Here is a 25577-nt window from a genome sequence, read left to right as displayed (position 1 = left end):
GAAGCAAAGCTGCTGTGTCAGCGGTGACAAGGCTGGCTAACACTCCTTTGCCTACAGCATTTCCACCATTACAGTCGTGCTTGATTTTCCACAGACACATGTCTAGCCGTAACCTGCTGAGCTTTGTCTCTTACCAAATGTTTCTTCCCTTTAAGCATAGCATTTGCCAGCTGAGAGAGTTGGGGTTGTTCAGCCTGGAGAAGAGAAGGCTCCAGGGACAACTTAAAGCAGCCCTCCAGTACTTAAAGGGGCTACAGGAGAGATGGGGAGGCACTCTGCATCAGGGAGTGTAGTGAGAGGACAAGTGGTGATGGTTTTAAGCTGCAAGAGGGTAGATCTAGATCAGATATTAGGAAGAAATTTTTTTCCTGTGAAGGTGGAGAGGCACTGGAACAGGTTGCCCAGAGAAGCTGTGGATGCCCCATCCCTGGAGGTGTTCAAGGCCAGGCTGGATGAGGCTTTGAACAACCTGGGCTAGTGGAGAGTGTCCCTGCCCATGGCAGGGGGCTGGAAATAAGTCTTTAAGGTCCCTTCCAACCCAAACCATTCTGTGACTCTATGATTCTAGGACTCCTACAGGAACTGTGTCTAGTGCCTGTTTCCAGTGACTCTGTTTCAGCAAGTGATGGACCAGGGTGCTGCAGCCAGAGGTGCTGCACAGTGCCCGCGGGGCAGGATAGGCTGCGCTGGCTGCAGCTGGGCATCGCCTTTGCTGCTCTGCAGCCAGACGAGCATCCTGCTTGCTCAGTCACTTCAACAGATGTGCATGATTAATGGATTATTTACCTTTTGCTCTCTGATTATTATTTTTTCTGCCTCTAACCTTTTCATTTTTACAAATTTATTTTGACTTTGAAATTCTGGGGATTCCACTTATAACCTTTATGTTTATTGGTGAAGTAGCTATTATTAGACTGTTTTCCCCCCTCTTTCTAATTCTGGAGTTTAATTATATTTTTCCTTCTGCCTTTTGGTACAGGTGCAGTAATTAAATGGCATTAAGTCTGTTTCACGATCATTAAGCAGGCTCATTATTGTCCTTTTTGTATATATTTGAAGTTGTAAATAAGTCACTTTCTAATGAATCCACCTGGTAAAACTTTGACATATCACTGAGATAGGGCTGCTGTATGAACAAATGTCTTCAGTTAAGTATAGTCCCTGGCCCTTTTCGGGAACCAGCAGGGAGAGGTCAGAGTGAAAAGGGAACCTCTGCATTTCAGAGCGCAGCGTAAGACTCGCAGGCGGGATGAGCAGAGGGAGGCAAGTAGGAGAACAGCAAGCAGGAGAGGGATTTCATTTGACTCCTGAGGCAACATTCTCAAAGCCCCAGGGGCATGTGTGGATGTCTCCAGTCAGAAAGGTAGTCCTAAAATCTGAGCAGGCAAGGGGGGATAACTCGCATAATCTTATTTTACCTCTGCCTTTGCTTTTCTTTCACATTGGCTTTTGTTCCTTTCCCCTTTCTGACAGCACCCTCCAGCCTTATAATTGGATTTTTTTACGTCATTTCTGTAATTTATTCGGTAAGGCACATAGTGCTGATTCCTTCCTTAGTTTTTCTTTGTAGCGTTTCTCCCTCTCCCTGCTGTTCTAACTGCTTGTGCACACTGACCAGGCACAGACACTCCCAGCACTCTTGCTCTGCTGGAGCTGGTCTCTCACATCAGCTCTGTAAAAGTGTGTCTGAATGGTGTTTGAACCTTAAAAAATAAAATAACAAATACTTAACACACTGAAATTATTCAGGGACGAGGGTTTTTTTGTTTTTTGTTTTTTTTTTTTTTTTTTTTTTTTTTTTTTTTGAGCTCGGGCCGCTTGGACGAGATCCCTGACATTTTCTGTGAGCACAGCTTTTTTTTTTTTTTTTTTTTGGTGTTTCTTAAGTACTATTAATGGAAGACTGTAACGTGACCTTTTTTAAAACACTATTTAAGAGGTGAAACACTAGATATCATATTGATGCAGTGTGCATAATTTGAGAAAGGGTGAATTAATCAGCTTTAAGAAATCAGCGTGCAGGAACGAAGCTTGCATGAATACAAACCACACACTTCACAGTGCTAAAATGGGAGACAGCAAGCCTAACAGAAATGTCCCAAAGGTGAACTAGGACAAGGAGCAGGGATGAAGAAGAAGGGCTTCTTAGTGGCATAAATCCATAGTGTTAGTGCTTTTTGCAGCGCTCGGTGAGGCTGGAAATCAATTCTCCATGAGTACACTAGAGGAAAAACATACCCATATTTTGGAGGGCACATACACAGGATTTAAAAGGTTATAGTATGAAAGCATGTAGAATGACAAGCATGAACCTGAATAAACATTGCCTCCATGTGGTATGCACCTCTTTACGCTGCAAAAGATAAAGCTGTCAGTCTCTTTTGGATTGTGTGGGTTTGTTCAGTGACCTTTACCGGTGCCATCAGAACAAGGAGCAACGTGTTGCTCCTGAGGTCAGGCTGGGTAATGCCATGAAGCCAACAGGTCAAGTGCAAGAGCAGTTGTCTGGAGGCATCACCAAGCAGGCTGGATGTTGTGAGTCAATTATTATTTTTTTTTTTTGTAATGTACTATTGCTACTGTTCTGCTGTGGGACACGAGACTCTGAAGTTCGTACTGGTCTTTGGTGCGTGTCCTTCTCAGTGTGCTTTAAGAGGAGCAGTGTATTTGTTTTATGGGTCTGCCCTTAGGTACCCTGACACCCAGCCTGCTGTTAAACTCGGATGAAAGCAAACCTCCCTCACAAACGACCAGGCGAATGACAACCTTGTAAACAGCGCAGCATGCTGAGGACATGGCACGGTTGCCTCTGACTTCGGTGCCCACCGCAGTGCCGGAGCTGGTTCTCTCTCCCCACAGCCCCAGGGACACACAGCCTTTTCCCGGGCCCTGCTCCAGGCCTGCTCCTTCCAAGGCCACATCCATTGCAGAGGGTGCAGCTGCCCAGCTCTGGCTGAAGCCCCCAGGCTGGGGGGAACCCTCACTCGGGCAGGGCACAGCCTGCACCACCCCGAGAGACGAGCTGCTCTGCAGCCGGGGAAGACGCCCAGAAAAGGTGCAGCAAAGCAAGGGAAGCAAGTGAGCAAGGGGGCCAGGGACCAACGGGAGCCGGTGGGCTCAGCAGAGACCTGCAGGCCCTGACAGCAGAAGCAGTGGGATTTTTTCCCCCAAGGGAGCAAGAAGGAGGCCGAGTGGAGGGGGCTTTGCAATTTAGGAAGCCACTGAAGTCTGTTTTGAATCCTAGCAAGAAGTCAAAACCTGACCCAACAAGACACAAGGTGGGGGATTTGCTTGCCAACCTTTAAAACTTTCTCCCTACCCAACTCACGAGCTTTTTCCATTTTAAAATTGTTCTAGCTCACCCTTTCCTGAAGCCTGGCTTTTGCATTAAAAGCCCCGTTGGTGCTTTCGGGGGTATTTGCTTTGAAAAAAGGCCCTGGCAGATCTTTTTCTTGGCTGCCTTTGAATCCCATCACAACATGGCTTCAATCAAGAGAGCCTTTCCATTTTTCCTTCCACAGAGAGGAAAGTTATCAGCACAGGCACTTATTTGTGTAAAGCACTACGGACACTTGTGAGTGACTTGGTATCAGGAAGATGGGAAAAACAAAAGTGCAGGGTATTGAGGTATCAGTAATTAATTGCAGCTTAACAAGAGAATTCCTCCTTCCTCCAGGATTATTTCTTCAGTTTTGACCATCACATTTCTAAGGTCATTCAGCATTACAGAATGAGCAACTGCTGTCAGAAATGCTCCTGGCACAACTCCTGGCACCTAGGGGGGATGTATCGAGCAGCTGCTATCTAGAAGAAGAACTTTCAAGAAGGTTTTGAAGGAGGAACACTAAACCTTCTGCTTGACAAATTAGTGCGTCACCATAGGCTACAGAGATGCTTTGAAATAAGATATGACAAGTTAAAACCTAAAGACGGATCGAACAAGTACAGAAATTAAAATCTTCTTTCTGCTTTGCAAATATAAATCCCCAGTACATGACATTTTTAAAAAAAAAACAGATACAAATCCATCCTGTACTCCTCCCTCCCCATCTTCAACTGCCTGTGGTTCAACTAGAAAAATCCATACTTCTGTCAAACTCCAACAGCTTTCTGACACGACACTGCAAAGTAACCTTGTACATTACAGGGACTAAAGGGATTGAATCATCTTTGCATGCAGTCTGCAACTTTCAAACAGATATAAAGAACTTGCATTTTATTTGAATATAATTTTCCAGGCCAGAGAAGCACCGAGCAGACACTCCTGAAGCTGTCATCAGTAGTTTGTTATTTTCTAGAAATTAACTGTTTATTCTGTCCTTCTGTAATATCTAAAAAACAAAAACCACAAAACAAAACACCCAAACAATTCCTCCAAGACAGATGCACCTTTTAGCTGTTTAACCACCACAAAGTCTTGTGGATGCTTAAGCAATACATTCCTCTGGCAAAGAGCTAATCAGAAGACATTTGGACCCTTCCCAATCTGGTTTCAAGCTTGTCAGCACTGGTCTAAAGCAACACAACCAACCTCACACAGGCTGACCCTGCTTTGAGTTGGGCTTGGACAACAGAGTCTCCAGAGAACCCAGCCAGCCTAAGTTTTTCTAGGATTTTAACACACACTAGGATGGCCAGGTCACACTCAATGCAAGTACCACATTGACAAGACAGTACCTTCAGGGGGTTATTGGTAATTATAGGTAACCGTAATGTTGTTCATGACTGCTATTGGATCTTTAGGCACTATTATATATAAGAAAACCTGCTGTATGTTCAGCCATCAGCTTTTTGTTGGCAGACCTGCTTTCTTTGACCCCACGCTGTCCTGCAGGGATGGTTGTTGCAGGGAACCGGACCTTTGGGGCTCATTTCTGCCAAAACTCAGCTACGCTCTATTGATTATTTGTCTCTGAAGGAATTGCCATTCAGATTATTAGCATTGACCATTTTCTAACCACTGTCTCGAGGCAAAACAAGCTGATATCTCACTATGCCAAAGCCACAGCAGCTTTTTAAAAATGCTTTCTGTGTTGCCCTTCCTCCACTGACTGGAAGGGTGGTTGGGGAAATGCAAACTGGGGCCCTCCAGGGTGCATTTTCTGCTGGCTAACCTAATGAAGCAATGCTTAGTGTGGTAATGTTTTTCATTCCTTTCATTTCCAACCTTTGCATCCCAAACACCCTCTGTAAGAGCATCCTGAGCACCCACCAACATGCCCACAGCCTTTGCTCCAGCCAAAGGAACAAACTTGACCCTGTAGAAACCTTGCCACATGAACATGGAAACGAATTCCAAAACAAGAGCCCACTTCCCACTCTGTTGGATTTTCACCCTGCCAGCTCCCCAGCTATGCTGTGCACCACCTGTCTTCGGCCTCCAGTAGATGCCTGCAGCATTACTAGTGCCTACCTTGCCTGGCTGAGGGCTTACCCTGTCCTCCACTGTCTGAGCACTGGTTTCGTTGGCTTATCACCCTCCCTTTCCTGGGGTTTCCTCATCAGCAGGTCCTATAGTTTCACTGTGGTGGCCCTGGCCCCTTCTGCTCGAAGTGGGAAGAGGGGGACACCTGGCCCTTTGGCCCTGAAGCTTGCTCTGAGCCAGGACCATTACTCCTAAGCAGCAAGAGGGAAGATGAGGAACACTGGCTCCCTCATGTACAGTATATAAGCGCCAGCCCCATTTCCACATTGCAGGGATATAAAAACCCCCTTTTCCTGAGGACATGGGCAGGCTCTGGCATAACTTTGCTTTTTGGGCTCCAAAGGTTGAATTAGGGAATTCTAGTAATAAAAATAAACACCATCCTACTTTGGTAGCACTTGCATCTTTGTTTTCCCTGAACTTTCGTTTTTGCTGAAGAGTGCCCCAGTAGAGAAGCTGCAGATTAAGCTCAATTTCTACCAGGTCCCAGAGGTGCCTCTCCAAACAGTACCTGCTTTTACTGCTCTCAACTGCCAGCCTATGCTCCCAGATCAACACCAGCCATTTCGAGGCCTTCCTCTCTAAATGTTTTAGTACTTCTGTTTGTATTGCTCCAGGATGTCCATGCACCCGTCACTAACCAGAACCCCCACGTAATTACTGGCTTTAGTCAGAGGAGGGACTGCTTTGGCTCCACAGAGGCAGATTACGATTTTCCCAATCTGCAATGGCAGTAGCTGCTTTCGCCTGAATCTGTAAAAACACAGATTCAAATCAAGGAAGAGATAAAAACAAAGTAAAACTTCTTCCCAGAAGTAAAATTCACTAGTTTTTAAGAACATGTTTATCTCCATTAACAACTTGCACTTGCTTAATTCAGCCTTTTCATCTGACCACCTCTGTCAGTCACCCAGATGAAGCCTCTATTTACCACTGAAGAATCTCTCTGCTTCACTCACATCCTAGGGTTTATATATCTAGGAATTAATGATAGAAACATCATTAAAAGAATTTATTAAAAATCAACATATTTATACATTTGTACATTCCACATACTGCTGTATATGTTCACCAACATAACCATTAAGTCAGAAAGCATTTATAGTACAGATTTCCATCTGAACAAATTTACTGCAGGGGAACTTCAGTTTTGTAATCAATCAGACCTTACGGAATGCCAGTAACTTCCTTTCCCTTTAAAAGTAGCAGCACAATTAATTATCAGTGTTCACAAGGCATAAGCCCCAAAATGTTGCACAGAGAGAGAAAAATTAACTAGTAAATATAAGCAATAGGAGTAGAGCTCACAATGAAAACGTAGTAGTTGCTGCCTATTATAAACAGCAGGATGTTAATAAAACACTTAGAGTTACGCTGAATAGAGACTGCAGCAAATTGGGAAGAGCAGTAAAATAAAAAGTTGCTTCTTGATACAACTGTATAAAATATTTTTTAAAGTCATTCAGGATAGGAGTCCTGCAAAGAACAGACATTATAAAGATTTAGCAGAGTGAGGATAATGCTTGTGTGTTCAAACATGCAACAAAGGTCCCAGAAAAAGATGCACACTTCATCGCTACCACCACCCTTCCACAGTTGACATCATTAGGGTTTCATGTGGTTAATGTAATAAAGTGACATTTCATTGAACAAAGAGATGTGCTCAGTAGTCCACTCAGAACTCTCAAGATTTACACCCATGTGTCAATTAAGTGCTAGAAGAATGACATTAATCAGGTAACAAAGGTTGGAAATATTTTGGAGACTGGGAGCAGAGGGGGAGCAAAGAGAAGTTCTCATTGTAACCCGGACTCCTGTGCACACCCGAGGCACCACAGCATGGGCTGCCTGAGGAAGTCAGTTCACAGGTACCTGTCATGCACTCTGTGTAACAAAAGCCAATTGCTTATTTTCTCCAGGCTTTGAGATCACTGTTTTTTGTAATATTACCAATATGATAACTTATCCCTTTAAATCACAGAAATGAAGATCTAACCGAAATTCTTTCTCATAAATATGCTTGAAATAAGATAAATGGCTGCAGAGTGCCAGATTCCGGGCAATTTTTTCTCAGTATTTTTCCTCTCTTTTTGACTTAGAGGGGGGAAAAACTGCATATGATGACATATACATATCATGGGTAATTTTTAAGTGAGGAAGCATGGAGATATGAAAGAGTAGAAAGGGGTTTAATGAATGCTTTTTTATGTATCAGCGACTGTAACAGAGGATGCCTAAAAAAGTCAGTTGCAATATTTCTGCAATTAGAAGTTACATGTTAAGCAAATGTGCCTCAATATCGGCAAAAGCATCTATGTGAGAGACTGATCTAATTTCTTATGTCCTGAATGACAAACAGGCTGACACATTTAAAAAAAAAAAAACCTGCACCACTGTTTTGGTTTTCACATGTACAAAGTTGGAGGAGACTCAGTAGGGGGAAAAAAAGTGAGAGATCAATTATAAACAAATAATTTAGCAAGAGATTAAGTAGAAATATTCTGTCAGAATCTCCTCTCTCCAAGGGCAGGTCTAAGAGACCACATTCCCTAACTGAAGAGAAAAAGATTCCATCAAGCTGAAACTCCCAGGACCCATTTAATTTCCAGACTAGAAGGCCATTCAAAGAAATATTCCTCTTTCCTCCTTCATGTATGCAGTCAGCAATCAGTAGCCAGATTACTGTTCATTCCCTCCTTGCTGCTGCAGCCATACCAGACGAACTTACCACAGAAGCAATGCTGTCCCAGAACTTCAGGAACACAAAACAAGAAGCAGCAAACTGACAGAGTCAGAAATAAAAAGAGGAATGAACTCAGGTTCTCCAGCATGAAGTTCTTACTGAAGGGGTATATTCCTACCTAAGGGAATTTCAGCGCAGATACCTTTCACAGATTTCCTGGTGATAAAGTACAGAATACCACACACCACTCTGACACATGCTGTCATCTCCTCTGGTCAAGTACTATCCCAATTGCTCAAGTGCTGTACACAGACTGGAAGAGCATCCTCTGACTGCCACCTCCTTGCTGAGCTCTCTCTCTCTACCTCAGCCTCACTTTTTTTTTGTTGTTGTTTTTTTCCTTTTCTTTTTGTTACCATTGAACTTCCATATTAATTCATGCAAATGAGTTCTAGTATAAAATTCCACAAAGAAACAGGTAACAATGTATGAAACAAATGTCAATATTTTTGCAGTCTACATTTGGGGGAATCTAACTCTCATCACCCCAGAACTTAATCACCCTTTTGGTCATCTATGATTGCAAATACAGTACCTTGCATGATTCCGATTTCTGTATTTGTTCAGTATGTACACTTATCGTTACTGTTGCATTTTAACCAAAGTACAAATCTGAAAAAATACCAAATATTAATAAAGAATTGTTTAATCTTTTACATCCATACCTTTTAATGCAATAACAATTAAGAACTTGATTGTGGTCTGGAATTATGTGATCTTTAGTCCATTGCAACACCAGTTTACAAGACCAAGTTCATCACTATCTAGTGACTAGAATTAGTCTTAATCACGAAGGGTGATGTTTGTTTTAGTACCTCCTTATTAGATAGGAACAAAGAGCACATTGAGGATGCTTGCAGCAAAGAAAGTATTTCTTATGAATTGCACATTACTGTATACAAAAGGCTTATGAGATATTTGTAATATCACTTCCTCTCTATCTGTGACTATTTTGAGGACAGGGAACTACAAATTTGTCTGTGTCATCATTGCCAGTTGTATACACAATCTTTGAAAATCATGAATACAAGACAAAAGAACCTGCTCACACCAGAGCAACACAATAGAATCACCCATGCCAGAATTAAGTCAGAAACGCTCACATTTGTCTTTTTTGAAGGTGTCTTTCACTAAACGTGACTTACATGTCTTAGTAGAAAGTGCTACAAAATTCCTTACTTGGATTTTATTTATTTCTTAAAATCCAACACAACAGCTATACATTTCTAATTTCAAACTCAGGAAAGAGAAAGATCTAAAGCTCTTTTGCTTCAAAGACAAAGACATGGATTTTTCCCCCCCCCCCCCGGATGTAGTCTGGTTGCCCCTTCCTGAAGGCAGCACCCTGCTACAAGGCTGTTTCATAAGCCAACCTTTCCGCACCAGCAACCTCCGCTGAGACTGCATCTAGAACATACCATGCAGATATCCTACTCTGCTGAAAGTCTCCACTCTGACTTGGAACACTGAAACAGTGAGCAGCCGTCCTAACTCAACTGCATGCTGGTCAGTAAACTTGGTATCTACTAGAGCATTACAGAATTAAAAGAAATGCTTTGACTTTGAAATACTTTTCTTTAAAGCTGTAATTTTTGAACCTCTGTTGTGGGAAGCTGCTTCGTTTAAACTGATTACTTTAAACTGGTTAAATAGCAATGTGAATACTTATCAGGGCAGTTAACTAAAGGGTTCTTCTTGTTATTTGAAAAAACTAAGTTTACAAAATGTTTTGTAGGATATAACAGATCCAGTACCCCCGTAGTGCACCTTTGTAGATTTCTTCCCAATTATACCTTCTTTCCATGATTTTGATTGCACAAAGTCATCCACAAGTACTAAAACCTATTCTTGTGGAGTTCCAATCTATGTTATAGCAAACATTTAGCATGGAACCTGTACACTTACATATGAGCTATATCTTTATCGTCCAAAGAAACTCTAGAATGATATTAGATCAATTTATTCAACTGTATGTACAGCATATTTGCATATTAATAAATAAATCAGTATTAAAGTTAAGGTCTCTTCCCCCATATAAAAGTGACTACAGTCTGACCAGCCAATACGACTTTTTTTTTTCTTCCAAGCACAGCTGTGTGACTGAGGCTATCAGTTTCCACTCAGTTTACTACAGTAACTGTAGGAGTAGAAAACTAATGGACCAGTGCTTACATTTAACTTCTGTACAGCAGAGGAGAGGGCAGAGGGGAAGTACTAAAAAGTGCATCGAAAGCCAACAATTTGTAGAGCAAAAACCAAGTTCATACTGTGATCCTGGGGAAGATAATCCAGCCCAAAAGAAGACATGCTGCAGCAAACATTATAACCAACACACAGTTTTGTCTTGATAGTAAGCTGCATGATGCCAGTCCTGTCATGTAATGTTCCAAGAATTCCAACTCCAACAGATGCCATCTCCACCTCTACAAATTTATCAACACCACATTCAGTGCAAAGTTACATTTCTTAAAATATCTGTTTGCCTTGTCTCCATAACATTCATGTCTGACCAGCCAATACGACTCACTTTCTTTAATTGTTTATTACTATATACAGAAGAGCCTATATTTGCACCTCTCCACTTCTGGTAGTGATTTTTTTTTTCTATCTACATTCATTAGAAATCAAAAAGATAAGTGGCGATATTTCATATTCACTAGAAGTCTTCCCATTAACCCAAAGACTAGCTGTTAATTTTGATTTATATCTAAAGCAGCTGCACTTTGTTCTTTTTTCCAGCCCACTTTCAATGGGGTATAAGTCCTGGGAACCTGTGGGACTGGAACATATTTCAAGTCTGATTGCTGGAGCTGGAAGAATGATGATTCACGTTTGAATTCAGATGTCTGTCTGCAGCACAGTGTGAGTGGACCATACCCCCATTTGGGTATCTTACAAATACAGGCTCGCAGAAAGGATTTTGGCACACCTGACAGACCTTTTTGTCCGAAAGAAGAATTGGAGTTCCTTTTTGTTTAACCTAAAGAGAGGGGAAAAAAACCAAACATGAATCTAGCAAGCAAGAAATGGAAATTAAGTCATTTAACTTCAGCTGTACCAAATGGACAAACCTGGTCAATAATAGAGGTAGTACGAAAAGACAGCTTGAACTATTTAACTTGAATTCAATTTCTACATTCATACTCATTCATCTTCATGCTTCCTCTTAAGTAATGCTCGTGGGTTTTTTTTTTTTTCTTCCTTTTTTCCCTTGGTTTATTTAATAAAGAAAAGCACTCACACATTTAATGCAACTGAAAACCTGATACAGCTTCCTAAACAGGGTCACAGGACAACTCCACAGAAAACAGCACTGATGCATTTTTATTCCAGACAGGTTCTGCTGGATATACCGTCATTAGAACTAAACAGATTTAGGAATCTACTGGGAGCTTCAAGCAACACAGCTCTAGCTAGGAAGAGAAGAAAGCTTCACAACTGAATTTACCACTAATAAAAGTTATTAAAAAGCTTCAATTAATACTAAGTTATAGGTAAACTTTTTTGCAAATTCTGACAGGTCTCACTCCTAGTGAAAAAACCTAACTCACATTTATTAAGGTTTCTGCAAGGACTTTGTTCATCTGTAAATCCCAGATTAACATTTATTCAGGTCAAAAGTTTGTAGAATCACAGTTCATGTAAGTTGTTCCTATTTCAAGGCCCCCACCTTCCTTTTGGTTTTACAGAGAAAGCATAAAACTAAGTTTGAGTCTAGTAATTGTAAAGCTTCAAAGTGCATCTGTTCAAAAAACCCAAAACAACTACCTACCTTTTCATGTTTGTAGATTAAGTTTTCAGCTTGTGCTAACCCAAGTGCAGCCTGAGTCATCCTTTTTGTATGAATGCTTTGCCTCACTGCTCCAGTCAGGAATGGGGAGAGAAGCTGCACTGACCAGCTGTCAGGCACCAGCTGCAAAACTAGAGCCGCATCAAATTCAGCAGCATGGTTATTCAAGAGGTCCACAGCAGCTGTAACTAGTGCACAATCCGAAGCGCCTGGACTCAGATACACTGACAGCAGCATATGGAAAAGCCTCTGTCTGTACTGCACGTCTCTGTTCTCAGAGTTCCATATGCAGTATTCTTCAGCAGCATGGAAGTCCTTTAACTCATGGACAAGGATATGCAAAGCCTTCTCATGTTCTTCTAGTTTTCCATATAAAATTGCACTTTCCATATGAAGGTCTGTACCCTGGATTTTGTCTGTTAAATGAGAAACAAACCAATATTTGCTCAGTGGAGAAGACAACTGCTCTCCCTCCCAAAATTAATGCAAACAAACCCAAAGAACTCAACTCCTGCTTCTTTTGCAAGGGTGCTGGCAGCTATCAAGAGGACACTGTTTATGGGTACAAGAATGCTAAGATATATGGAAACACATCTCTAACAAAAGAGCACCACAAAATACATGAAAAAGGGATCACTAAATAACAGGTGATAAAACCAGTGTCACTGACATCTTTTAAATTCTATCATGTCAGTCCTGTGCATTTCTGCGCACACTGCTACCATGTATGATAAACTGCAAGATGAAGCTGCAATATTTTTAACCTCTGCTTCTCCCAATATGACAGAAAATGGCAGAATAGTTTAAAGTCCATAAAAGACAAAGATCAAACAGTACTTCCCTTTAAGAAAAGGACACTACAAACCCTTAATCCAGTCTGACAATTTAAAGTGTCAGTGACAGGCAGGTGGAATGGCAAGTTCATTTGGCATTTCAAGATAAAGTAGAAAATCCTCTATTTACTGTAAAGGTGATAAAGATTTGGCATAGGCCTCTGTAAAAGGTATGGAAATACAATGTTTTTCTCCTCAAAATATTTTGATACTCAAGGAGGAACACACTAGCATGCATTGATCTTACCTTCATGTAAGATAACAACTGCCAAGTAAGAAATCGTGTGTTTTGGAGTACATGGATTTCAATAGAATAATCCATCTTGTAACTACTGCCATTAAAAATGTGGTTAAAAATTAAAAGATGCAAAAGAGTAAGAGTTTCAATTACTGTGTTACACTTGTACACGTTATCTGTCATACAATGTTTTGCTGACTGGAAAGGCAAGGGGACATTAAACACTGGTAAATTATTTTAGTTGCTACTCAGCTATCTTTATTTCCACATGAACTAGATTCTTCCCCTGAATTTCAGAAAAACATTTCACATCTTTCAATACAATAACAAGTCATCTCCCTTTTATCCACTGCAGGGTACATTACAAAAATAGCCATTATAAACATTGTCCAAGGAAAAAAATTAGCTCAACTATTGCTTCCCTTATACCAACAGTAAGACTTACGTTGCACTTTTCACTCAAAAAGATGTTCATATTTTCACTTAGTATGAACCCCAGCTTTCGGGGTGACAGTGGGTTATGAACAACAAACAAGTCCTTGGTACTCAGATTCCTCAAAGCTTTGCTTCAGTTCACTCAGAAACAAACTGCTTAACAAATAAACTTGTGACTCTCCCCCATTTGCAAAAAATAATCATGTTACATGCTCATCATTAAAAAGAAACTGACTGTCAAAATTAAGAAGATAAGTGTATGAAGATGTTTTTTCTAACTAGTTATGGTATTCTGTCTTTGGTGCAGTGGCAAACATACCATTGTATCTCACAACCTATAGGAGATCAAAGACAACACTAGCAGATATGCTTTCTAAATTATCTTGTGTCTGTTAGGCATAGAGATGGTAAGCCTATCAACCAAGTAGGCCCAGAAACCTCAGATCTTTCAGTTTTCTATACTTATGAGGACTTGTTTGTTTCCTGCTGGAACTGACACACAGCATTTATAATAGAAAACATGTATCTTACCCAAAATAAAGTGAATTCTATAAAGATCGGACTTCTGAAGAAGGCTGCGTAGTTTAAACAGCAGTTCAGTTGTTTCTGTACAATTGTCTGTGGTCACAGATTTTAGCTGAAGTATTGCCTCCAAGTACAAGACAGCTAGATGAGTATGGTACTTTTCTTTCTACAGATAAAAAGAACAATGTTAACTCAATTTACAAAGAGAACTCCTTCTCCCTGCCAACAACAGTGATTAATATTTACATAATTATGTAGAAATGTGTTTTAACCAATTTATTTAATTCAAATTAATCAGTCTTTTTTTTCATGCAAATAGACAAATTATTCAGACCTGCTTCACAAAAGACACTACACCTATGGCATGGGATTCTCTTTTATTAATACAGATATTTCCAAAATGTAGATATGAAACATCTTATTCCTAAACACCTCCTCAACTTACATAAATAAGCTCTATAAATAGCTTTCCTTGTGCAAAAATTATTTCCTTTCAAAAGTTCACCTAATGAAAGTCAATGCAGGAAAACAGATCTCTCTCCTTTGAGTACAAGTATGAACTCCACTGTCTTTTAATTTTGTTTCCCTTGTAAAAATGAGTAAATTTGATCTAATTCATTCCTCCTCATATTCAGGTATGTTCTTTGACATTTCTGTTTCAGCAATAAAATTTGAGAAGGCCACCAGAGGTAGACAAGCACGCTGAAGGAAGAATGTTTTTTGTTATCCACTACCAAATATTCATCAAAACAAGCTGATTATTTGACTGTTTGAAACATTCTCACTAAAGCATTCATAATAATTTAGTACTTTCTGAAGATCAAATCAATTTATAACCCAGCCTTTACCAGCAGGCAGAGCAGATATAATTATAAATTATTTTTGTTACAAATTTCCTACAAGGCACTATGTTTAACTCAAAAAGTTTGTCTGAAAATATTCATGACATCAGAAACTAGTACATTCATCTGTCACCATGTCACACACCTTGACATATTTGCAATAGCAACAGAGGGAAATCGATCCAGCACGTGTATTTCAAGAACGCAAATTAGTGAACTGGTCATCAGTTCTGCTGAGTTCTTTCAATGTTAATTTCCTTGCTTTATTGGCAGGTGGAAGTAACTTCCCCTGTGTTTAAAATGTCTCATATCCAAGTACCATAATGTTTGGCTGCTTCTGTATTGTGCTTAAAACCCCAAACGTAGAATACACTGTCACTTATGACTTGTGGACACATCTTTCGGACATCTGACATCTAGAGTGGTTTGAAACTCTATAGTGAGAGGCACCTGGCTCTTCTATAATTAATTGCTCAGATCTCTCCAGAAGGACAGGATAACTTGCAAAAAACAGAATTAGCAATTTTAGTCTATTGCTGACATGGTACAGTGGGGTTAGCAGTTGCTCAACAGTTTTTCTATGATCTTACCAGATGGAGGTTTGAGCCCCATCAGTGAAACAGAAAAGTATTCAATAATCAGATATAAAAAAATCCCAAACCTCTGAAGGGAGGTAAGCAACTGTCTTGCCATTGCGAGAGTTGAAAAGTTAAAAGTAGATATCTGCTCCTCATCTTCTACTTTAATCTTAAAACCACTCCTTCCCTACTCTGAGTATATCTGAAAGCCCTCAAATTATGCTTATTTCTTCTAGACTTCAGCTTTTTTCAAAGTTGTTCATCATGGTCTGCATTCTGAATCCTATGCCTTAGTATTCTTGTAGGACTCACCTCTATTTTTCTTTCCAATACTAGATGTTCTAGATATTTAACACGTGCTTTAGGATATTTATTAAGGCAACTGATGATATCATCTGGATTAATGTTTTTCTCCTGTTCTTCCAAAGGCCTTTTAGTGAAAATCTGTACGCCAACCTAGAAAGAATTAATTGCAATTGGGAACTCAGCAGCAACCATTTTATTACCTTTTTATTTTAAATACTCATTTAACAACACTATCAGATTAGTTAGCACATTATTCAGCACGATAAACAATGCAAAACCCTGCTCAACACCACTGAGATTACATTACTTTGTACCCATCGTGGATCTCACTCACTCCTATCTCCATTACCTCATTTTGTGGTCTACACATTGTCCAGCCTATAAGCCTTGTATTGGGCACAACCTCCACCAGCCACAAAAAGTATTAACAGATCTGCATTAACAGCAGAACAAGAGACTCCAGCCTTTGCAGCAAGAAAGCATAAGTTAGAGACCAGAACGTTTATAGCCTTAGCAAGTGTGATGATAGACACAGACCAACAGAATTCTATAATGACCAACCCAAAAGTTTAGAGATCTGTCATTGCATGTAATAACTGAACTTTAAATTAATACGAATTAGGCAGTAACAAGTTCCAACAGCACAGAGTGTCTGATACAGCATCAAGCATCCCATTTAACAGTGCACCACACTAATGGATGTTACAAGATGATTTTTTTTTTTACTTTTGGTGGATTAAGTTAATTCTTGTAGCAATCAGGTTTTGTTTTGAATGAAGGCTACTTATTCCACAGTCTAGTGCACACAGATATCACCCATCCCTGGAATCCTTTTAAAAAAGAAACAGCAGCAACAGTTACCCTGTTAGGTGATCTTTTTTTTTTAAATCTAAAAATTATCTTGCTTAATATGAAGAAAAACAGAAGACATGTTGTATCTTTCACTGTACAGAATAACCTAAACTTTGTTTTCAAAAGTAAAAGAGGCAATTATCATTAGGACTTGTTAACAGAGGGACTTAGGAGTATTGAGAAATATGGAAGTTTTCTTCTGTTGATCACTATTCACCTAGCATTAAATATTCTGCAAAAATGGTCTCGTTAGCTATAAAGACAGAACAATGTTAATGAACACCCAAACACCACTGCAAGGAAATACTTTATATTTATGATGTTCTGTGAAAAGTACACCAATCACAAACCTCTTCATTTTTTTGTAAAACCCATTGAGAGTATTTCCACACTAGATCTTGGTCTGAGCAGAACGTAAGGAAGTCTACTATATATTCATAGAGATCTGAACGTGTAGAATCCTGAATGTCTCCATCAACTATTTTCACCCATAACTGCAACAAAAACACACACAGATTAAAGCACTTAAAACATGTACTAGCTCTTTCAACTCAAAATTTGTGAGCTACTACAACACAGTATTATTTTCACAGTATTCTTTTAATGCATTCTGTGTGCACGATTAAAAACAAATAATATAAACAATTTAGAAGAAAAGAGGATTTTTTTTGCTTTTCTTTCATTTTGACTGAAGAACTTCAAGTACTGTGAGATGATTTTTATATATATTTTAATTGGAATTAAAAGGTGCCACATCTACCAGACCAATTAAGCAATAAACCTTGTTCCTTGAAACATCAAGAAAAATATCTTGCACAAGATCAAGGTACATACTGTTTTTGTTGTCCCTACTAATTTTCTGCTCAGGAAATTACCATTCACATAACTGATGTGAATGCATTTGACAGTGTCACTGTGGTTAACATACTCAAAAAGCCATACAGTAAGGCAAACTACTTAAGGTATGGGATATGGTCTAAGACATACATGCTATTTATTGATCAAGAACATATTAATTTTTCTAGATAAAGTTTTGCACACAGGAATAACAGAACTACTTAGTCTGCAGTCTACAGACCACTGCTAGTCTTAGTGACATAAGAAGGAAGGTCCTCAAAGGGATTATTAACCCAGCTGAAACCCATAGATCTTCTAGTATTTAAAGGGGGTCTACAGGAGAGAGGGGGAGGCACTCTTGATCAGGGAGTATAGCAACAGGATGAGGGGTAATGGTTTCAAGCTGAAAGAGGGTAGACTTAGATACTAGGAAGGCATTTTTTCCTGTGAGGGTGGTGAGGCACTGGAACAGGCTGCCCAGAGAAGTTGTGGATGCCCCATCCCTGGAGGCGTTCAAGGCCAGGTTGGATGAGGCTTTGAGCAACCTGGTCTAGTGGAGGGTGTCCCTGCCCATGGCAGGGGAGTTGGAACTAGATGATCTTTAAGGTCCCTTCCAACCCAAACCATTCTATGATTCTGTGATCTTGCAGAATGTGTTCACGGTGCACCATCAGATAAGGAAATAAACTCTCAGATGCTGTCAGTGTCTGACATGAATTCAATATTACTTTGCTGTGTATATACAGAATAATCATCACAGGATATGTTCCTGAAGTCCCTCAAACACCTTTTAAAGCAATCTCTTGATTATTTTAGTGCTTCTGTCCATCTTTTAAGAGTACAAACATGTGTTCTGGTATGCACAGTTTTGCTTAAAAAATAGCACACAAGCATCTAAATAGCTGTCATCTTCAGTAAGCTCTTCAGTTTTTTCACATCCAGCATATTATTTTATTCAAGGAAGTCTCAGCGTAAGTTTCTCATATACACACATCACTGCTTTTCAAACAGATAAATTAGCAGTTCAGATGTTTATGCCAGAGGTAAACTGGTATTTTGGAATGTTTACAGGTGACACTAAAAGCTTTATTCTAACCTGAAGTGCTGCAGCATCCTGACCGTTGTAGTGATACAGGAGACCAAGTGCAAAATACCTGCATAGAAAGAAAATATTAAAATCACTAGACCTTTCCTACCAATTTCATTATAGTTTGATTAGCACAGAATATAACAAATAATTGCTTACAGTGACATGTACACAGCCATGTCTACACTTGAACAAGTGTCTGATTCTGAAAAAGAGCCTACAAAGGAGAGAAGTGCTGTCCTAGAAATTTATCTGTGTCTCTCCTATCTCTAAGGCAGTTTCTAGTTCCCAGCTCCAACTTAAAGTATATGTCAAATTAGAGATGATTCCTGTGCTGTTCTTTGAATTTTATATACAGACTTAAGACACTGCTCCAAACAACAGATATTCCTCCAATAATTAAAAAGCTGATTTAATGATACCTGATTATGATGCTTTTACTTAAAACTGTTTTACTATCAGAAACATTTTTTTTCTTTATTGCAGCATGAAATCAAGTCAGGCAAGGAAGAGCTTTGTACAGGGCCATTACAGATGTTTTTTTGTGTACTGTAATAAAAATACACCTGAAGTTCTGTTAACAGCTGTTCTCATGGAACCACGTTCTACCATTCACATTTGCAAAAGTTTGCCATGCAAATCATACTTATCGAGAGGATTTAACATCTGAAATAAACAAAACTACCCTAAATCTAACTACAATTAAAGACTCCTCAACACTGCAGTTGCTACACAGTTTACAGAGATTAAAGAAATCAAAACCAAGACAGAGACACTACCTATGACTGCAGTTTGTCTTTTACACATTTATTATCTAGTGTTCCCTGCTTAACAACAGCCAGTTCTCCACCTGCTGGCATTTCCAATTTGAAGTCATTTGCAGTCAGCTTAAGCAACCTCCTTTTGGTGAATCAGTGGAAGCACAGAAAGTATGCAATTCAAAATCAAGATCTCTTTCCCGGAATAATCAATTACAATTTTAAAGTTACTAGCTGGTTAACAGCTTCTACTTAAGTTAGTGTATGCTTTAAGGCAGCTTTTCATTCTGTCCAAGTACCACTACTGTGTCCATTCAGCTCTCCCATTGTCACAAGGGCAAACAAACTACTTTTTTTCCCCCCAAACTTATACCAATCCTTTATTTTTGTGTTGGACACAAACTTTGAGGGAGAACTCTGTATCTACCAGGGTAAGACAGAATGCATTTCCTTTACCTCAGACTGTCATTTAATACCTTTTCAGCAACATTTTTAAATGTTGACACGTCAGGCTTTTGGAATTGAAAGCAGAGAAACCACAAGGATTTGAACACATTGCTCTAGAAGCCAATAACATTTAAGACAATTTTCCCTCTGGTCTCAAAGGTGCAATAGTCAAAAAATGCACTCACTTTTTGTGTTTTTCCAGCCAGGCAGCACTATCTGTTAAAAGACAAAAGTTCTCCGAAACTAGCAGATCCAGCAGGCTTTCATGATTTGCCTCTGCATACAGCTTGAGTAAAGCTGTGTCAATATCTTCCTTGTAGCCATTTGCAACCTCAGTACTGCGGACTTCATTCAAGTAACTCATGAGGAATCGTTTGCATTTTGTCATCTTCTCCTGGTCCCCTTGGGTCAGCTGGTTTAGGTCCGCATACTCATGCAGAGGGGGATGAGACCGTATAAATGAAGAGGAAGTAGGCAACAGGAAGGGGTAGAGAGAGATCAGCTCCCGGACATCAAGCTGGCCGCTTCTGCAATTACAGTGTCAAACTAGATGAAGCAAAAAGAAAGAAAAAGTATACATAGGCACAAAAAAATAGCATACTGGGAATGTGTGCTCACATGTGCTTAGAGTCAAGACACTAACAGGTTGTCAATTTCTGAAAGTTATTGCCTTTTATTCTGAAGAAAATATATTCAGAACAAATTTGGATTTTTTTTTTTTAATTTCTATCCAAACTTGTTTATCATTTTCTTCCTCTAGACATTGAAAGCTCTGAGAATTCAGAGACTGGCCAGCCTTTTGATTTTGACATTCCACAGCTGTCCTGCAGCATATATATATAAAAATCAGCTGAATAGTCTTAGTGCAGTTTCTAGGACTGTCCTAGACTTCATCCATATATTATGGGAGCTGGTCTTCTGATGGAGGCAAGGAAAAAAAAGAAGACAGAGTGAACCCTTTCAGGCAAGCCTATGCAAGTGTAATTCTGTAGAAAACAGCAACTTCCTGTGGAAAACCAAAGCTTTCAGAACATGTGTTTGGATGATAATGTTTTCTGCAACCCTGAAATGCACCAGAGTCTTCCTTTGGCACACTTAAGGAGGTACTGAAAATGAACCACAGATACTGAGATCTGTCTAACCAAGAAGTAGCACTTTATTGCACAGGCACAGGTCCTGGGTGTACATCTATATCAGATACTATGGAGTGCGGCCTTTCCATTTTGCACGTGAAGGACATCTATACTTTCTCCAGGAACAAGTTGTAACATAGCTATGCTATACAAAACATTTTTCTTTCAGCCTAGATTGAATAAATTCCTCAAGCATTTGAAGAATGCATGTTGTAACAGAAGAAAAAAAACCCAAAATTTTTCACACATAGCAAACAATTCCCCACTTTTCACAGCAAGAATGACTCCACCTCCCAGGCCTTGCTTTAGAAGAACAGCAAGAAATCAGGATTTATATTTTATTTCACTGTCAAAGCCATTATTCAGAATTCATCTTTAAAGATGAGCACTCCTGAAATGCAAGAAATACTGTTGCTGACAAAAATTAAAATGAACTGACAGTTCTCTAAAAGAAACCCTGGTTAGTTACTATCTTGTTACAAGTAAAACTTCAAAAAAATAGTTCTTATCTATCTGGTGATCAGCAACCTCAGAAAGGTTTTCCCTTCACAACCTTGAATTACAAAAAAAACCAAGTTACTACCATGGAAGTAGAGGAAGCAGCTGATTTCTTCAGCCCATAAAGTGAAAAAGATGCTCACAAGCAGGCTCATCTCTTCCCTGCCATTGTAAAGTACCCAAAGCAGTGGGGCATACCCTGATTTCTCACTTCTTGACAGAGACATAGTTCCAAAATAACCCAGGAAATAGGAGCTACTAGGAAGCATCACTGTGGCAACACATATTTAGATTTTTTTTTCAAGAGTAAATTCTGTCCTTTGGCTACAAAAATCTGTACCAGAAGAATTAAATTCTAGGGGACAACAGCAAGTATCCTGTTCTAAAACCTAGTGACTGCAAAGCATGGGAACAGCAACACGAACAACAGAGGACCAGAACAGAGAAAAATCTGAACACATGAAGCCTTCCTGTGAGAAGAGGTTTAAATAGCAAATTCTTCTGATTAATACACAGAGCTCCTACTGCACTAGAAAGGCCAGTCTCCAACCACGAGTAAAGTGTCAAAATCTTCTTTGCAGATTTCTGCAGTTGAAATTTCCTTTTAACCCCTCTTTTCAGACTTGATATTTGGTTTTGAAATCCTTAGATCTACATTATGATGGAATCCAGAAGTAGATGTGGACTTTTTTTTTTTAAGATGCAGATTAACCAAGAAGTAGCAAGTTCTGTCAGTGGCATGACCTGATGGTTCCAAGAGCATTTGGGCTTTCAGTACAAACTTGTTACAGTAATCTAACTGCAGCTTTGGCTAGTCCACCTATTCATGAAAGTTTAAGACCAGAGAACCACCAGATAAAATATATTACATGGGATATATTACACTAGAAAATTAACCCTAGTTAGAGAAAGAATAGATTGCTTTTTTCCCTCCAAGGTTCTTCTCTTATTTGTTTTAGAATAAAATCTAACCCATAACTTGAATAACATCAACAGGCTACTCAAAATCAGGGCAGAAACAAGGAGACTTGCTAAATCACAGAAATTCAAGTATAAGCATTGGCTCCCTTGCTGGCTATGTTGTCAAGTATTTGGAGATGTCCTAAGCTTGACATGGAGAATATGACCAAGAAGAGGGACAAAAGTTAAAAATGCTACATTTAACATGCCACTTTTAATAAGTTTTAAAACATTTTCCAACTTCTACAGTAGCTTCGCATCCTTTCACCTTGTTGTCCAACTTTTCCTAGATGAGGAAGTAGCCAGCTGCCTCACCTCTGGATTCTGCCCTTAATGACCATCTATTTCCAAAAGGAGAACCAAAACCAGCTTCCAACTCAGGCTAGCCCAAACCCTGGGCTGTGAATCACCAGGGCTCTCTCAGCAGGTCTGACTCAAGCTCTCGTTGCACAACTCTGCTCTCCCAGCAGCAATGGTAATCAGCAATCAAGCAGCCTCCTTAAAAGCACAGTATCATCCAGAATAAACTTCTTCAAAAAAACACCAAATACTAAACAATGACCCCACCTGCATGAATGATTAACATTCATCTCAAGGCTTATGGCTCCTGAGATTTGTGGATGTCTTGTGACTCTTTTCACCACATTTGGACAAAACAGAATCACAGAATCACAGAATGTTAGAGATTGGAAGGGACCTCGAAAGACCATCTAGTCCAATCCCCCTGCCGGAGCAGGAACACCTAGATCAGATCACACAGGAACGCATCCAGGCGGGCTTTGAATGTCTCCAGAGAAGGAGACTCCACAACCTCTCTGGGCAGCCTGTTCCAGTGCTCTGTCACCCTCACCGTAAAGAAGTTTTTTCTCATATTCAAGTGGAACCTCCTATGGTCCAGCTTGAGCCCATTGCCCCTTGTCCTATCACTGGATATCACAGAGAAGAGCCTGGCTCCATCCAGAATTTGTCAGGCCAAAGAAGCTCCCCTGTGACAGCTTGCTCAGTTTAAGGCTAATGGATGGAGCTGAAGAAAGTTGTCCCTTTGCTGAACTACATGAGTTTCAGTAAAGCTACCACTTCCTTCCTTTTTGTCAACCTTCTTCAGTATTGAGAAGTATCAGCATAACCAAAAGGAACTTGGCGGGAAAGTATTCCTCTTAAAAGTTTCAGTACTTAAGAACTATGAAGTTAAGTGTAAGATATAACCATATCTTGACAATGTTATCCAAGAAGGATTATTGATGAAAGAAAACAAGACCTTTGGTCAAGTACAACAGTTTCCCCTGCTAGTCTTTAAGCAACAGATATTTTCTGAGAAGACAATCTTACTTCATATTTGTCCAGAAGTAGGCCCACTTCACACCAAGTTCTTAGAGTACTGCTGCCACTCTGCTTCACTGCTAAAACTATATTTTCTCAGATAGGTACAAAGTTTCCCTTTGGCATTTTAAGACTGAAGTTATTTTTGATCAACACTATCTTGAAACACCCGCAGAGCAACACACGGGGATGGGAGGAAGTGCTTGCATAGACTGCCATTATCCTTCCCATTTTTCCTCTGAGCATCAGCAAGTCTAAAATGAACAAGATTGACTGAGTGTGTATGGGGACATAACCAGATATTACTCGAACTGGGTGTGTTCACCAGGGCTGAAAATCAGGGAACCTGAATTCCATAAGGATTTTTTCAGACTCACCAAAATACTCTGAATAGCTTATGTATGGCTGGACAGAAAAAAAGCACAAAAAACTTATTTTTGCTTTCTCCCCCAGCAGACTTCAGCAATTCGTGAACAGCTGTTCTGCTTCAGAGTTGCAGCTTTTAGAGGAAGGAAACACCCTGGGATGCCAACTCAGCTCCAAAATTCATGCCTTCACGGCACGTTTTCTTATGAACCATGTTTCTTTTGAAAGAGGAGCTCCCACAATCCTGTTTATTAAAGGTCATTTGTCAGATGGACTGCTAGTTGGATGGAGGCTGTGTAACTGATCTTGGCTCCTTCCACAAGGTGCTGGAGCTCCTTGCAGGATACATTTCTCCCTCTTCACTGCTTTTAAAAAATCCTCAGGCCACCACCAGCAAGGTGGGGCCCCTAGGTTAGGCTCCACAGGGAATTATTGCCAGGCAGGGAGGAACAAAGTGAGAAAAAAAAGTTGAAGCATCAGCCATAGCCAAGACAGTTGCAGAGCTATACAAATCTGTCCACCTAACCACACCTAGACAATGAAGACACTTTATAGTTGGTACAACCTTAACAAGCTATTCTACCAAAGCTGGCCACACTGAAAAAACACAAAAAAAGTAAATGGGAAAGCCACATGGAGGGGCTTTGTGGGAATGTTGTAAAGGATGCCTGATTACATACAGCCTGTACTTCAGATACAGCAGCGATTAAGTCTAGTGTTTGGAAGATTACAGGGAGGAGGAAGATTGCAAGTTGCTCACTAAGGCCAAAAATTACAAGGTGTGGCCAAAAAAAAAATTGCCACTAAATGCTGTTCAGGCCTTTCCTGTCATTCCCTAATCTTTACCCAGTGTCTAGTGTTCAAGCTCAGTGTCTCCCATTTCCTGGTGAGCAGGGGACAAAACGGCTACGTCCCTCATCAGCAGCAACATTCACCAAAGCTTTACTTTCCTTGATACATTTCCATAAACCCAAGGACAACTTTTTTCTTATAGTGTACACACTTAACAATATACAGCAAACTGTCTAACTGTAATCCCATTCCATAGACTCTACACTGATTTAAAGTGAATTTCAGCCTATAACAGGAGAGTTATTTTTTGTGGTCAGGATGGATGATACTAGCTCTGGACAGTGCTGCATCACACAAGGAGGCATGGCTAGCAGAAATGAAATTACCAGATAAAATAAAGATAACAAGCAGCATTTTTTTGAATGCATATGGAGTATGCACCCACCACACAAAGTCAATCTGTAAACAAGTGACTGCGGAAACAGCTAAATTGGGAAGGTTAGTACAGACTTCAGAACAAATAATCTGTCTTCTGGAAAAGGCCTAGCAGAACAAGTGTTAAAACAAATTCAGTACTGGCATCCTCAAAAAAACTAGTGCGATTGTGTGAATAATGTTTAAATTGTAACTAATATTTAAATTGTAACTTTTTGTTAAAAGGGTTTTTTTTCTTTAAAAAAAACAGACAACGTCCATGTTGTAAATCACAGAACAGGCTCAATAATAAAGCCTTGACCTTCATGGGCATAAAGAAAGAAAAACCTCCACACATACAAACTCGGATCACAGCCTTAATGCTACTGTACGTTATC

General features: G+C 39.8%; 1 protein-coding gene across 1 annotated transcript in view; it reads right to left on the bottom strand.

Annotated features, from left to right (window-relative positions):
- Nucleotides 1-10959: 10959 nt before the first annotated feature.
- The window catches only part of TGFBRAP1 (transforming growth factor, beta receptor associated protein 1), a 31324-nt gene continuing 16706 nt past the window's right edge, over nucleotides 10960-25577 (bottom strand). The window contains exons 5-11 of the mRNA XM_010078037.1: nucleotides 19882-20223; nucleotides 18501-18558; nucleotides 16918-17061; nucleotides 15722-15865; nucleotides 13996-14155; nucleotides 11941-12374; nucleotides 10960-11148 (exon numbers count right to left, since the gene is read on the bottom strand). Coding sequence (XP_010076339.1) covers nucleotides 10960-11148; nucleotides 11941-12374; nucleotides 13996-14155; nucleotides 15722-15865; nucleotides 16918-17061; nucleotides 18501-18558; nucleotides 19882-20223 — 1471 coding nt within the window. The remainder of the gene's footprint in view (nucleotides 11149-11940; nucleotides 12375-13995; nucleotides 14156-15721; nucleotides 15866-16917; nucleotides 17062-18500; nucleotides 18559-19881; nucleotides 20224-25577) is intronic.

The sequence above is a fragment of the Pterocles gutturalis genome, unplaced genomic scaffold (assembly GCF_000699245.1).
Source record: "Pterocles gutturalis isolate BGI_N339 unplaced genomic scaffold, ASM69924v1 scaffold24733, whole genome shotgun sequence".
Taxonomy (NCBI): Eukaryota; Metazoa; Chordata; class Aves; order Pterocliformes; family Pteroclidae; genus Pterocles; species Pterocles gutturalis.
The sequence above is the reverse complement of the archived record's forward strand: the minus strand, read 5'-3'. Positions and strand labels throughout refer to the sequence as shown.